The following is a 12,992-nucleotide window of genomic DNA, read 5'->3' as shown; positions in this document are numbered from 1 at the left end:
GGAACCAAAAGGAGGCCGGGGGCTGCCTGGCGGGGCGGGGCAGGGCCGGGGCGGGCGCGCCGGGGCGGGGCGGGGCGCGGCGCGGGCACCTGGGACGGCCGCCCCCGCGCGGGCGGAGCGCGAGGAGCCACAGCCCAGCCCCGCGGGGAGGCTCCCGCAGCCCAGGGACCCCGATCTTTCCCCGCGCCGGGCGCTGCAGCCGGGCCCCTCCCGCGAGGCGCCCGGCAGCCCCAGGCTTCCTTTTGGTTCCCGCCCCGGGACGGGAGGCTCCGTCCGCTCCCTGGGCAGCCGGGGCGCTCCCTCCTTCTCCCTCCCGCGCTCTCCTCCCCTGTCCGTTTGCAGGGAGGTGCTCTCCTCGGGCGGCGGGGAAGGCGGGGTGAGTGGGGAGAAAACTGCCCGCGGAGACGGGCTGTGCGGGTGGAGATGGAGGGTGAAGGGCCAGGGAGGTGCGGGGTTGGGGTGGGGGTTCGACTGTGGAGGGATGACAAGGACCTGCTGGCAGGGAGGAAGTGTGACTCCCGGAGGACCCGGACCCGGAGGAGAGTATTGAGAAGGGCTCTGGATTTCCATCCAATGAAGGCAGCTTCTCTCATGGCCATTGCTTTGGAGCTCTGGGCTGGGAGAGGATCTAGGGGTGGCCGGGGTCCCCTTTGGGCTCTCCTGTCTCCCACGCCAGGTTATATAAGGAGGCAAGCAGGCTCCTGTAGGTAACCAGCCTCTCCCTTGCCCAGCCCAGCTTAGAAGGCTCTCCTCTGCTCCTCCCCTCAAAGGAGGTTGTCGAGGGGTAGGGGTGCAGTTGGGGGTGGGAGAGTGTGGGGGTGGAGTGGGCCTTCCACCTGGACCCCTGGACCTTGGGATGGCAGAGCCAGGCTTTGCCTGGGTCAGTGGGAGGAGCAGGGAAGATGAGGAGGCTGGGGAAGATGGGGAGGTCCTGGCTCTTTTGCAGGGATGGAGAGGCTGGTGGAAGGAGAAATCAACCGACCCCCTTGGGTCATCTCCAGTTGCAAGATGGCCTGGCCCTTGCCCAGGGTGCTGCCCTCCCTATTGGAATCCAGGGCATGGGGCTATGGCCCGACCACATGTGCTTAGGGCAAATGTGCTCAGGTCTGTATCTCAGAAAGGGCTTGCAGCCTGCTTAGGCGTGTGTACCCAGGCTTAAATCTTGGTGGTCTCTCCCTAGGGTCTTAATTTGAGGAGCATCAGGAATTGGGAAGCTTTGAACCATGTTTGGGTACATTTGTACCCAAACGTCCTTTAAGCCCTTGATAGGAACTGCATTCACATATCTCCCTTCCCCCCAACCTTCCTTCCCTGAGGGTTTTTAAAAAACACTTCCCATTGCTTTTACCTTTCCAGCAAATCTGGCTGCAGCTTGGATGGATGGCTTATCTTTCTTTGCAGGTTTCTAGGGGAGAGTTTAACCAGGTATCAGGTGTGAGCACGGCTCTGATTTTATATAAACCTGAGGATCCAGGAAGAGAAGCAAAATCTATTCTCATACCTCTGGGTGGTTAAGGTTTTGCCTTGTTTAGAGCAGGGAGGATGGATTTCTCAAAGACTCTTCTGTTCCCTTCTACTTTGGCTTTGGTTCAGAGCTGCAGGCAGCTCCAGAATCTTCCTGAAGAGCTGGGTGCTGTGCGATTTGAAGGGCTGCAGGGAGTCATGGGTGTGTAGACCTCTGGCTTTTCTCCTAGGTTGGCTGCAGTCACCTTCAAGGAGATGTGTTGCAAAGTGGTGACAATGCCCCATAGAAACGGTTTGGATAAGGGTCTCCCCACTCACCCACTGCCTAACTTTTGCAGCTATTACCAGGGAATGCTCCTACTGACTCCCTGGGTTTGTTGTCATCTCCCTACCTGTTTGCAGGATGTGTGGGCATCTTTTCCAACCTGCAGAATCCCTGACAGGAATAGGCTCTCTGGGCCTCGTTTGTAGTGGGGCTACTGGTGTTGCAATGGGCTGTCTCCCTCGAGTGTCTGCTTCCATCTCCCCTCTGGAAAGAAAGGGGCCAATGCCGACTCTAGGCCAGCCTGCTCAGTATTCATTCAGCCCCAGCTCAACTTTAGCAATCAGAGCCAGGGTTGAGGGCAAGCAACATTCTTTTCTGCCTTTCTGCTGCAGGATGCAGTTTGCTTTTTTTCCATGCGAATGAATTATGTTTGAAACCGAAATGGGAGGAAGAGAAAAATGGAGTGAGTGTGTATGGGTGTGTGTGTGCATACCTATATAGGCAGGGGAGGGCAGCAGGCACATTATTTTTCCATTTTCCTTTAATTAAGGCTCTGTGGAGGTGTGTTTGAAAACAGAGGGTCTCCTATGCCTTTGAGGAGGGTGAGAACACTGTTTTGGCTGCATCCCGGGCCATATGCAGTGTATGGTGGCCAATGAAACCGGGCCTGGCTCGTTCTGTTGCTTGTCTTGGCAGTCGGTTCCGTGGCTTGTATTACCAACTCTGGAACTTAGGGACTGCCAAGCTCCATGTGCCTGTGTATGTGTGTGTGCATGTGCATGTGTGTGCACACGCGTTCTTGTGTGTGTGTGTGTGTGTGGTTTGGCCTCTCGGAACTCAGCAGAGACAAATGCCTTAGTGACCCAGTCTTGGAATTTTCAGCCTGTGTTTCTTTACTTATTGCTGGCTGTGGGAGGCCTGGCCAGAGCCCACCATTCTTAGTTGTTGTTGTTTTTTAGTCTATTTTCTTGCTGTAGCCCACGGGATTTTGTTGCGGAGCTCCATTTGCAAAGCTTCAGCTGGCCAATGGCATTTTTTAAAAAAACACCAGGGTGGTTATCACACCTTGTGTGTGTGTCTGTATTAGGTGTGGTACTGTTAACCCCTGCCAGCCACCAAGGACCAGAACTGGCGTGAAGCCGAAGGGGGAATAGAAAGCTTGTCCAGTAGCTGTACGCTCCCAGCTTCCTCTTGCTGCCTGGGTTAAAGATTCCTGGCCGAGATAACTTCATATGTATTTACTGAGCACCTACATTAGGCAGAGCACAAAGCTGTGTTATAGGCAAGGCCCTGGAAGCATTTCTCTGGTCTCCAGGGAAAACCAGGAGTTTCCTGGGGGTTGGTTCCAGGTTCTCCTATGGCTGGGATGGCTGTGCAGGGATCACAGCTGCCAGTGTTCAGTGGCTTCTCTTGAACCCAGCTACCCCTCATTGTCTTCTTAGGAAGCAGTGCAGGGATGGAGTAGGTAAAACGGCACAGGAGATGCTGGCTGTCTGCCTTGGGGCAGGAATGGAAACCTAGTTCTTGACGGCACCTTGTTACCAGTGTCTGTGCAGCCGTGTTCTGGCCTGCAGGGTGGAGGAGACCTTAGAGGAAACCGAGGCCAAGGGCAGGTGCTGGGCCCCATTTCTGCACCTTCTAGCCAGCCCTGACCTGGCACCCTTTGTTTCTGTTCTTCAGTCAACTGCCAGGATGCAAGATGGTCCTGCCCCCTTGGGATTTAGAGCTGGAAAGTGGGAGAGCAGAGAATCCTCTGGGGAGAATCCTCTTCATGGCTGCAGGAAAGAGAGACTAGTCCAGAAGGGACCTTGAGGGGTCATCTGGCACTAGTGCCCCTCCAGGAAGGAAGGCCCTGGTGGCCACACTGACTTCACACTTACTATGTGCAGGCACTGTTCCAGGTACTTTCCAAGTATTAACTAATTTAATCCTCTAGACAGTTATACAGGGCAAATAACATTGTTATTCTTACTTTACAGCTGAGGAAAGAGAGGCACAGAGAGGTTAGAGAACTTGCCCAAGGGCACACAGCCAGTAAGGGACAGATCTAGGATTCACACTCAGGTGATCTGGCTCCAAAACCACCACTCTTAACCCCACCTTCCTCTTGGCCTGCAGAGCTGGGGACAGCCATCTGAAGAGAGCCTTTTGCTGCTCGCCTGCACTCTCAGTCTTGGAGCCCTCCCCCCATCATCTTGCTTCTCGCCTTCTGGATCTCCTCGACTTTTGGAAGCTGCGTGACCTACGTCATTCAGATTCCAAGAGAGAGGTCATCCTGGGTGACTCCTTAGCTCCAAGAAGAGGCTTTGTGGTTGATTCTCCAAGATTAATGGTAGCAGGTACTATGCGCCATGACCACTGGCCTGGCACCTTTCTGACCTTCTCTGTGGACTCCTGCCCTCTGCATCCTGTTCTCTTCGGGGAATCTTCCCAGGCTTTGGCTCCCAAGATCTCCCACTTCTCTTGTTGAGTCTCAGTCGCCATTGCCCATGCCCTGCCCTCAACTGTAAACTCCCTCCCTCCTTGACTTGTCACTCTCACCTCCACGTTCTCTTAGCACCAAGCCTTGAGCCTTAGGCCATCTGCACCCACATGCACACCTATTTTTATTCCTCATGGCAGCCAAGTCAGCTGGTGGCCTGGAGGGGAGCTTACCTTCTCAAAGAGGCCCAGGAGTTTTATAGCCTCCTTGAAACCTTTGTTTCTATGAACAGAAAGTTCATGATGCAGATGCTAAGTTTCTCTTAACCTCTTTTTATTTACCTGTCTTTGCCATTCTGGATGAAAATGCTGATTTTTGGGCACTTTCTAACAAGAATGGCCCTTATAAATTTGACTTATAAAACAAGACTGTTATTTATTTATAGACACTTCCATTAAAAAAGATTTAAGGACCGGGCACAGTGCCTCACACCTGTAATCCCAGCACTTTGGGAGGCTGAGGCAGGCAGATCACCTGAGGTTGGGAGTTCAAGACCAGCCTGACCAACATGGAGAAACTGTCTCTACTAAAAAATTAGCCAGGCATGGTGGTGCAAGCCTGTAATCCCAGCTACTTGAGGCTGAGGCAGGAGAATCACTTGAACCCGAGAGGCAGAGGTTGTGATGAGCCGAGATCATGCCATTGCATTCCAGCCTGGGCAACAAGAATGAAACTCCGTCTCAAAAAAAAAAAAAAAAGATTTAAGGCGTTAGGTTCGTGCAAAAGTAATCGCGATTTTTGCCATTACGCTCAATGGCAAAAACCGTGATTACTTTTGCACCAACCTAATACCTTACAGATTTACATACAAAAAAATGAGAGAAGAAAACCAGAGGAAAAAGCTTAATAAGTTACCTTTAGCTTTTCTTTTGGCTGAAATGATGCTTCATGTTAGTATCTCCCAGGAGGCTCTATTTTCTAGACTTGAAATGTTTTGTGGCTTTTCTTCTGCTTATACAATGCAGTGCCCTAACTGTGTGCCCACAGGCCACTGAGGAAGAGTAGAGAGTACAGCTATCAGACCTTTTTTTTTTTTTTCCAAGTTCTTTCCTCTTAGATCCATCTGGTCCCCATTTTCTTCAAGCTGGCTTTCAGGGAGCTGCATCATAATCTTAGGGTCAACAACAGCTTAGGGTCTACTGTGACCTTCTGAACCTCATCTATCTGATTCATGCCTTGCTAGTCGCCATCTTGGATGTGTGTTTCACCCAGCTTTCCTTCATTGGCTGACTTCCAACTTATTCCTGGTCAGTGTCCCGCATTGCCAAAGTCTTCTTGGATTCCAGGCCTATATTTTGAGGCACAAGCCCCATTTCCCAATGTTGGTGTTCTGCCAATATATAGAGCTTGCTCCTTATTTATGCCCTCTAGTTACTCATGGAGACACTGAGGATGTTCATCTGCCTTTCAGACCTCCTGGGCCCTGAAAGGAAAAAACTCTGGGTTCTTCTCCTGAAGCTTTTAGTGCGTAGTTCTTCTTTACCTACTAAATTGTTTCCGTATGGAACAACCAGTGTGGGAGATGATTTCACCTCTTGTCATCTTTCCTAAGTCTTCCTTGCAGTGGGTAAGTTCCTTCTGGATGTTATTGATTCCTTGCCGCTGCCACCTCCACCGCCCCCCTCCCCCTTTTTATAGATCCTTAAATCACATCAAATTGTTTTATTTTTCAAATCACTAAAGTTGCCTTTCTGCCTTAGATCGTCAGCCAGCTCTTTGCAGTTAATGAGGATCCAATTATGAAAGGCAGCTGCTCAGCTCCTCCATTTTCTGTGCCCCCCCCACCAGAGATGTTTAGGATGACTTCTGGCTGGTGAATGTCAGCTGCTGTGGTTGTCTCCTAGGAATGGCGTGGCTGAGGGCTTTGTGGTTTGTATCTGAGCAGTTGGGGGCTCTTTTGTAGGGGGAGGAAAGAGAGGGGGACTTTTGCTTCTACAAAGGAAAGACTAGTACCTCGTCCCCTGGGTGAGGCTTGTCACTGGGATGGATTCACAGGGGAGCAGGAATGGCAAAATTTAGGAGCCCCTGCTCCCAGAGGATGGCCGCCCCTTCAGAGGGTTCCACAGTAGCAGAAAATTCATTGTATTCTGGGATCATTTGTTAGTGTCTCATTTCTACCATCTGTGTGAGAATAAACAGAAGCTGCAAACAGCCTATCATTCCCGGAACAGAATGGGGTCTGGCTTCCATCTCCCAGAGATGGAAGGTTTAGGCAGGGAAATACACAGAAGCCTCTGGAGTGTTTTTCTTGGGGTCTACTGTGGGAATGAATAACTTGGAGGTGAAATTACAGCCTGATAATGAGCATCTAAGCTTCCAGAGACGGATTCTTACCCCATTTGCTGAATTTTGCTCTGCTGTGAATTTGCTGTCATTTGTTCATTCATTTATTTACTTAGTTCTTACTTCAACAAGTATTATTGATGACCCTTTCTGTGCCAGAAATGATGCTAAGCACTGGGGTCACCTGGGCAACAACCAGCCATGACTGCTGCTTACCACTTGGAATCACCACGCTGCTGGCCACATGGCCACATGGTTTGTTCCCGGTACAGTTTTGCTACAAGGAATAGGTCTTCCTGCTGGCTCCCTCCCTGTTCTCCTTAGAGGAGGCCAGGGGAGACATGCAGCTCATCTACAGTGCCCTGGAGCAGCCTCCTACGTGGCAGGCTGCGGCCCTCTCTGCATTGCAGGTTCCATTCCAGAGGGCTGAGAGGGGGCTCTCTTACTGCCACTAGGCTCCAGTCCAGTTCAGAGTTTGGGGGATCAGAGGACATTGAACATCCACATGCGAGAGGTCTCAGGGGCTATTTCTATGTCTGGGCTCCCACGCAGGCTACCACGGAGTTATTCAGGGAACTTCCTAAACCTGGATCTCCGTGGGGGGTGGAGGGTCCTCTGTGCAAGACAATGACCCTCTACTATGGGCTGGTGTCTGAAAGCCCATCATGAGAAAGTCATTCCTTATGCTGAAGGCATCATTACCTATTGGACCCCAGGAAGGGAAACAAAAAAGGCAGAGTGAGAAAGCTTTGGTCTAAAACCCTGGGACCAGGAGTCGAGCCGTGGCTCCAACCCTCTGCAGCTGTGTGACCTTGGGGAGGCCATTTAGCCTCTCTGAGCTTTAGTTTCCTCCTGTCAAAATGAGGATGTGGTTTAGATGAGCACAGGGCCTCCTTCAGCTCTAAGACTGTAATTCAATGTGATTGAGTCTCACACCTTTTTCCGATGGCCCAGGGACACTGGGTGAAGGAAGTAGAGAAAGGATGTGAGTGGGAAGGGGTGCTAAGAGGACCAGATGTGGGAGGTACAGTAGATAGAGCACAGATAGAGGAGCCTGAGGATACCAAATAAAAACTCTGGGGCAAGCCAGGGAGCTATGGGCAGAGGCTTTGTGACAGATGCAGCAGGCGTACTGAGGATGAAATGGCAGGTCCACTTCCCATTCCCAGGCACCTCGCTTTAGACACCTTGCTTTAGACAAAGTGATGGCCAGTGGAAACCTTTGTGCTTGAGGATACAAATTACTCACATACTTTTCCTCTTAGCGAAATAGAACTTATTGGGAAACAGACTCTGGACTTGGACAGGGAACCAAATTTCACCTTCAAAAGTGAAATGGAGATGGAGAATATGACTTGTACTTGTGGCCAAAACAGGTTCATGAATGCCCCTCTCTGGAATGATCTAGACATGGGAAGTGGAATGGGGACAGGTGGTTGTCAAGGGTCACCCTCCAAAGCCACTCCTGCAGGAGACAGAGAGCCCAAGAACCATGTGGCCATCTGAGTACATTAACTGCCCGACAGAGAAGCATTGCCCAATGGACATCAGATCTTCCCTCTTCTGCCAAATACATCTCTCTCCATGGGAAGAAACAGGTAAAGATGGAAGGATAGGCCAAAGATGTTCCCTCAGGAGTGCTAAGCCAGCGAGGATTTTGATTTTATGGCCCTGGGCAGAAAGGTGAGAAGAGGGAGAAATGATTTCCTTTCCAGGACTAGAATCTAAGAGCAGTTTTGTACTAACATGCTACTTATAAGGCTGCTCCAAAGCTAAGACTGTACATCTGACCTCCATATTCCTAGGCCCTGCTGGCTCATAGTAGGTGGTCAGTAACTGGACGGATGGGTGGGTAGGAGGAGCCCTTTAAGGGACTGGCTTTATTGGCAGACCAGCTTTCTTCACTGCCATCTGTGCTTTGAAATGACCATTTCTTCCCCATGAGCTTCCCCCAGTAGAGGGAAGAATTCCCTTGGTGTTGACCTAATTTACATCCTTCTTCCATGTCTGAATCTGTCTTCCCTTGTACACTTTTTTGGTCTGGCACAGCTGGAATATGTGTTTGCTCTGAGAATGAAGAGACCATGGAGGTAGCCGGGCGTGGTGGCTCACGCCTATGATCCCAGCACTTTGGGAGGCTGAGGTGGGCAGATCACTTGAGGCCAGGAGTTCAAGACCAGCCTGGCTAACATGATGAAATCCTGTTTCTACTAAAAATACAAAAATTAGCTGGGTGTGGTGGCACGCACCTGTAATTCCAGCTACTCGCGAGGCTGAGGCAGGAGAATTGCTTGAACCCGGAAGGTGGAGGTTGCAGTGAGCCGAGATCGCACCACTGCACTCCAGCCTGGGGAAAGAGAGAGAGAGAGAGGGCATGAGGGCATCGAGGAGTTTTCTGGTGCTGGGTTTCACACAGAAAGCACATGCTAATTAATTCTACCTGCTTTGCCTCAGTCCCTTTCTTATAGATATCACACACACTCACCTTTAACTTAGATTTGCTTCATCTCCTATTCACGGTGTCTTAACAAGTATGCAGAATAGGATGTGTGATTGGAGGGGAGGCACCATGCCAGACCAAAAATAGCTTCCTCTGAAACAGGTGTGAAGGTGCTTGAGGTTCCGCCGTTATAATTCACTCTCTTCAGAGACTGTATGCTGCCATTGAAATCCCAGCTCCACCAGTTTTAACTGTGTACAACCTTGAGCAAATTATCATTCTAAGCTTGGCTACTTCCTGTGTGTAATGACCTCTGATCCAGCCTAATGGGACTGACTACAGGATTACTGTGGGGCCTGGCACATAGCAAAGGCTGAATACATGTTGCCTATGACTGGGTCAAGCATTGCCTTCAAAATAAAAAAGGCAGACACTCCTGGCAGTGCCAAGGGTGACCTTGGTGTGAGTTAATTGAGCAACTTTTCCTCTGTAACAGGAAGGACTTTACGGCAGGAAGAGCAGCTGGGTGGGAAAGGGATTCAGGGGAACAGTGGTGAAAGAAGCGACAGTCCTGGCAAGACGAGGGGCTTGAGCCCTCCTGGAGCCCCTAACCTGGCTGACTGTCCTGCTCTTTTCCTGCCCACTCCAGGTTGGCCTGCCGCTCCTCCTGCTATGATGCCTGGGCAGATCCCGGACCCTTCAGTGACCGCAGGCTCCCTGCCAGGGCTCGGCCCCCTGACCGGACTCCCCAGCTCGGCCCTGACTGTGGAGGAGCTGAAATACGCTGACATCCGCAACCTCGGGGCCATGATTGCACCCTTGCACTTCCTGGAGGTGAAACTGGGCAAGAGGCCCCAGCCCGTGAAAAGTGAGGTGAGTGAGTCTTTTACCCCTGGCAGATTCCAGGTCTGGCCCTAAACCCACCATGGGACCTTAACCTTGCGATTCAAAGTGGAGTCTGAGGACCAGTAGCATCCATACCACCCTGGGGTTATCAGAAATGCAGAATCCCAGGCCTCGCTCCAGGCCTTCTGAATCAGAATCCGCATCTTAACAAGATCCCCCAGGGATTCGTGGACATGTTAACACTGGAGCAGCACTGGGCCAGGGGAGGATATTTAACCTGTCTCTGGTTCTCCGAGGGGTGGGGGAAGAGTGATAATAATAACAGTAATGAACAGCAATATCTCGGCCATCGCTCTGGGGTGGTGGGTGGATCAGGGGAGATAATGGGAATGTGAATGTGTACATGTTTTGAAAAGTAGACAAGAGAATGCCAATATTAGGTTATCTTTTAAAATTATCATTAGTCACATCATGACCTCCACCCCTCTTGGCCCTTTCTGCAGCTGAACCAGGGACCTTGGAGGAAGAGTAGTGTGGCCTCCCTTCCCAAGCAGCTGCCAGAGCTGGGCATGGCCTCAGTCAGCCAGCAGTGTCCACCTTAGATGGCACTTGCCCAGGACCCACACGTGGAGCACCCACATGTGGCATTTGCAAGGGACCCCTCCTTAGGTCCGTTGTACCTGCAGCTCTCATGAGCCCTTTTCTCAGGGCACTGGTGAGCAGCAGCCGTCCCCGGCATGGCCGAGGATCTCTGCAGGGCATGCCCCCGGCCACTTGCCCAGGGCTGGCCGTTTGTCTGAAGGCCTGCCCCAGCAAGGTTCCCCGCAGTGCTGTTTCTTCAGAGGCCTGCCAGAGTAGCTGCCCCCTGGAAAGGAGGAGCCTGTGGTGGGAGGTGGGGAAGAGGCTGGGATGGGGAGGGCACAGGAAGCGGCTGAGCAGCTGGGAATAGCAGCTCTGCTTGGAGGGAGGGTTCACAGGCAAAGGTGAGCCTGGGGCGAGCTCGGAGGGCTGAAGTGCTGGAAGTGCTAGAGAGAGGGCTTTCTGCATGGAGAAGCGTGTCTGGGTAACCGCAGGGGAGAGCTGGGGATATTAGGCAACTATTTCTCAGCTCCCCTTCTCCTGACAGGTACCTAAAAACTGCAGAGGAGTGTTGGGGGCTTGGCCGTGGTGGCAAACTGGCCGTTTGCAGGCTGGACCTGGCTCTCAGATGTATTTTGTTTGGCCAGCTCAGTGTGTTAAAAGAAACGTGAACCCACATTTCACTTGAAAATGTTGATAAAAAAATTGGAAGATCTCGTTATACACTGCCCTGTTCTGGCATGGCAATGGCTAAGTGGGGGTGGACAGAGGTACTTTACTGTTTCCTCTTTCCAGTAGGCCACAGGCCCCTGCACCTCTCTGTTATTCTTAATCCTGCTTATATTGTTAGTTTTGCTTTTGCTACTACCGTCTGTCTTCATTTACCTCTACTGCCTGGACCCTGTTAGCCATTTGTGCTCAAGACATGTGGATGAGGTCCGTCATAGGTGCCAACTAAACACTGTGGATTGCAAGATGTGAGTTGACTGTGATTATATTCTTCTGAATTGATCTTGAAAGCCAATGTGTTGTTGGAGCACTTCCCAGCTTATTTAGTGTTCTGTCTTCACAATGCAGGGTCCTTGTCTTTTGGCCCTCTGCTCCTCACCTTCCCAGGTCTGTAACTTGAGAGCATCTGTTTCTGGGTCATTCCACAGTAAAATTGCCATTTGGAGCCAGTAGCTGAGCAGTTTCATGGAGGCACTAAGGCTGTGCATGGGGCTGATGAGGAGCCAGGTGTCTTGGGCAGAGGTGACCAAGCTGAGATTCGCCTGGGGGGCTGAGTTACCACCTCTCTCCTCTGCGAAAGGCACTGGAGGAACTCTTCCCTTTTTTCTTTTTTGGAAAAGCCACTTTTATTTGGGTTGGGTATTTTTACATTTTACAGCCACCCCCAAATTGGTGGCATCTGCACTGTACCCAACAGTGACATGCTGTCCTCACAGGCACCCACAGACGTGCACCATCCAGGCCGTGAAAATAACAAGCCGTTTTTAGGGCATATTTGCATGTCCTCTCCCTCGCTGTCAGACTGCAGTGTTGTGGGGGCGAAGAGGCAGATGGAGCTGCGAGATTGTACCGATGTAGAGGGATGCCAGCCCTGCTCTGTGAACCCACCTCCAAATGCCTCCTAGGTCAGGTCCCCAGGGGCTGGGAGAGCTAATTCTTGGAGTAACTAAAACCTAAAGTGGGGTGGGGAAAGAAACTTGCAACTGAAGAATCTATGGTCTAAAGATTTATTTGCATATGGCAAACTGCCTTGAGTGGATTTTCATATCGGCATTTTAGACTAGTAAAAGTTGCTTGAACAATAATGAGATACTAGCTCATTAAGCATTTAATATGTCCCAGGACCTGCACAAAGTACTTAACATGCATGACTTCATTCATTCCTTATTCAGTCCTGGAGTCCAGGTTACCCCCATATTAGAGAAGAGTTTGAGGTCTAGGGAGGGGGTTCAGTCACTCAGGGTCACACTGCTGGGAAGTGATAGCACTGGGGCCCGGTGTGGTGGTCGATGCCGCCATTACAGCCACGTGTCACTTGTGCTGAGCTAAGTCCTAGGCACGGTACTAGGTCTCTCTGTAAAGTACCTCATTTACTCTCCACAAGTACCCTCTGAAGTAATTGGTGTTGTTATTGTTGTTGTTATACCCACATTACAGATGAGGTCAACAAGGCTGAGGCAAGTCCAAGGTCAGTAGCTGGGAAATGAGCTCAGGCAGTCTGTCTTGAGCCCAAGCTTTAACCACATGCTGTGCGGCCTCCCATGCCTCTATACCCCTTCCAGGCTTCTAACCAGAGCTCTGTTGAGCTGGGGAGGTTGGATGAACCTGGCCCCAGAATGTTCTATCATTTTGATGACATTGCCCGGTGAGTGCTGAGCCCTGCAGTTCTGCAGCCTCATTGTCTCCTAGTCCCCAAAGAGAGAGAGAGAGAGAGAGCGCCAGCTGAACCGCCGTGCAGGCAGCTGTGTCAGAGCTGGTTCTTGGGCTGTTCGCCTTGCAGAGGCCAGCAGTCTCCTGGGCTATATCCAAACGAACGGAGCAATTCAGTAAAAGAAAATGGGAGGAATTAAGTTCAATGACAGGTTTTGTGAATTATAAAGTGCTTTGTGCTGATGTCGTTATTA

General features: G+C 51.2%; 1 protein-coding gene across 4 annotated transcripts in view; it reads left to right on the top strand.

Annotated features, from left to right (window-relative positions):
* Nucleotides 1–12,992, top strand: part of JDP2 (Jun dimerization protein 2) — a 43,331-nt gene that overhangs the window by 1,489 nt on the left and 28,850 nt on the right. For 2 of the 4 annotated variants that reach the window (XM_023184308.2, XM_023184318.1), the window contains exon 2: nt 9,584–9,807. In XM_023184308.2, coding sequence (XP_023040076.1) covers nt 9,607–9,807 — 201 coding nt within the window. In that variant the 5' untranslated portion in view covers nt 9,584–9,606. Of the gene's footprint in view, nt 1–131; nt 377–3,868; nt 4,069–9,583; nt 9,808–12,992 lie in introns of those variants that run through there. The other 2 variants (XM_023184328.1, XM_023184298.1) reach the window with 2 other exon arrangements.

This window comes from Piliocolobus tephrosceles, chromosome 6 (assembly GCF_002776525.5).
Source record: "Piliocolobus tephrosceles isolate RC106 chromosome 6, ASM277652v3, whole genome shotgun sequence".
Classification (NCBI taxonomy): domain Eukaryota; kingdom Metazoa; phylum Chordata; class Mammalia; order Primates; family Cercopithecidae; genus Piliocolobus; species Piliocolobus tephrosceles.
Note: the sequence above shows the minus strand (reverse complement) of the source record. Positions and strands in the feature narration are given on the sequence as shown.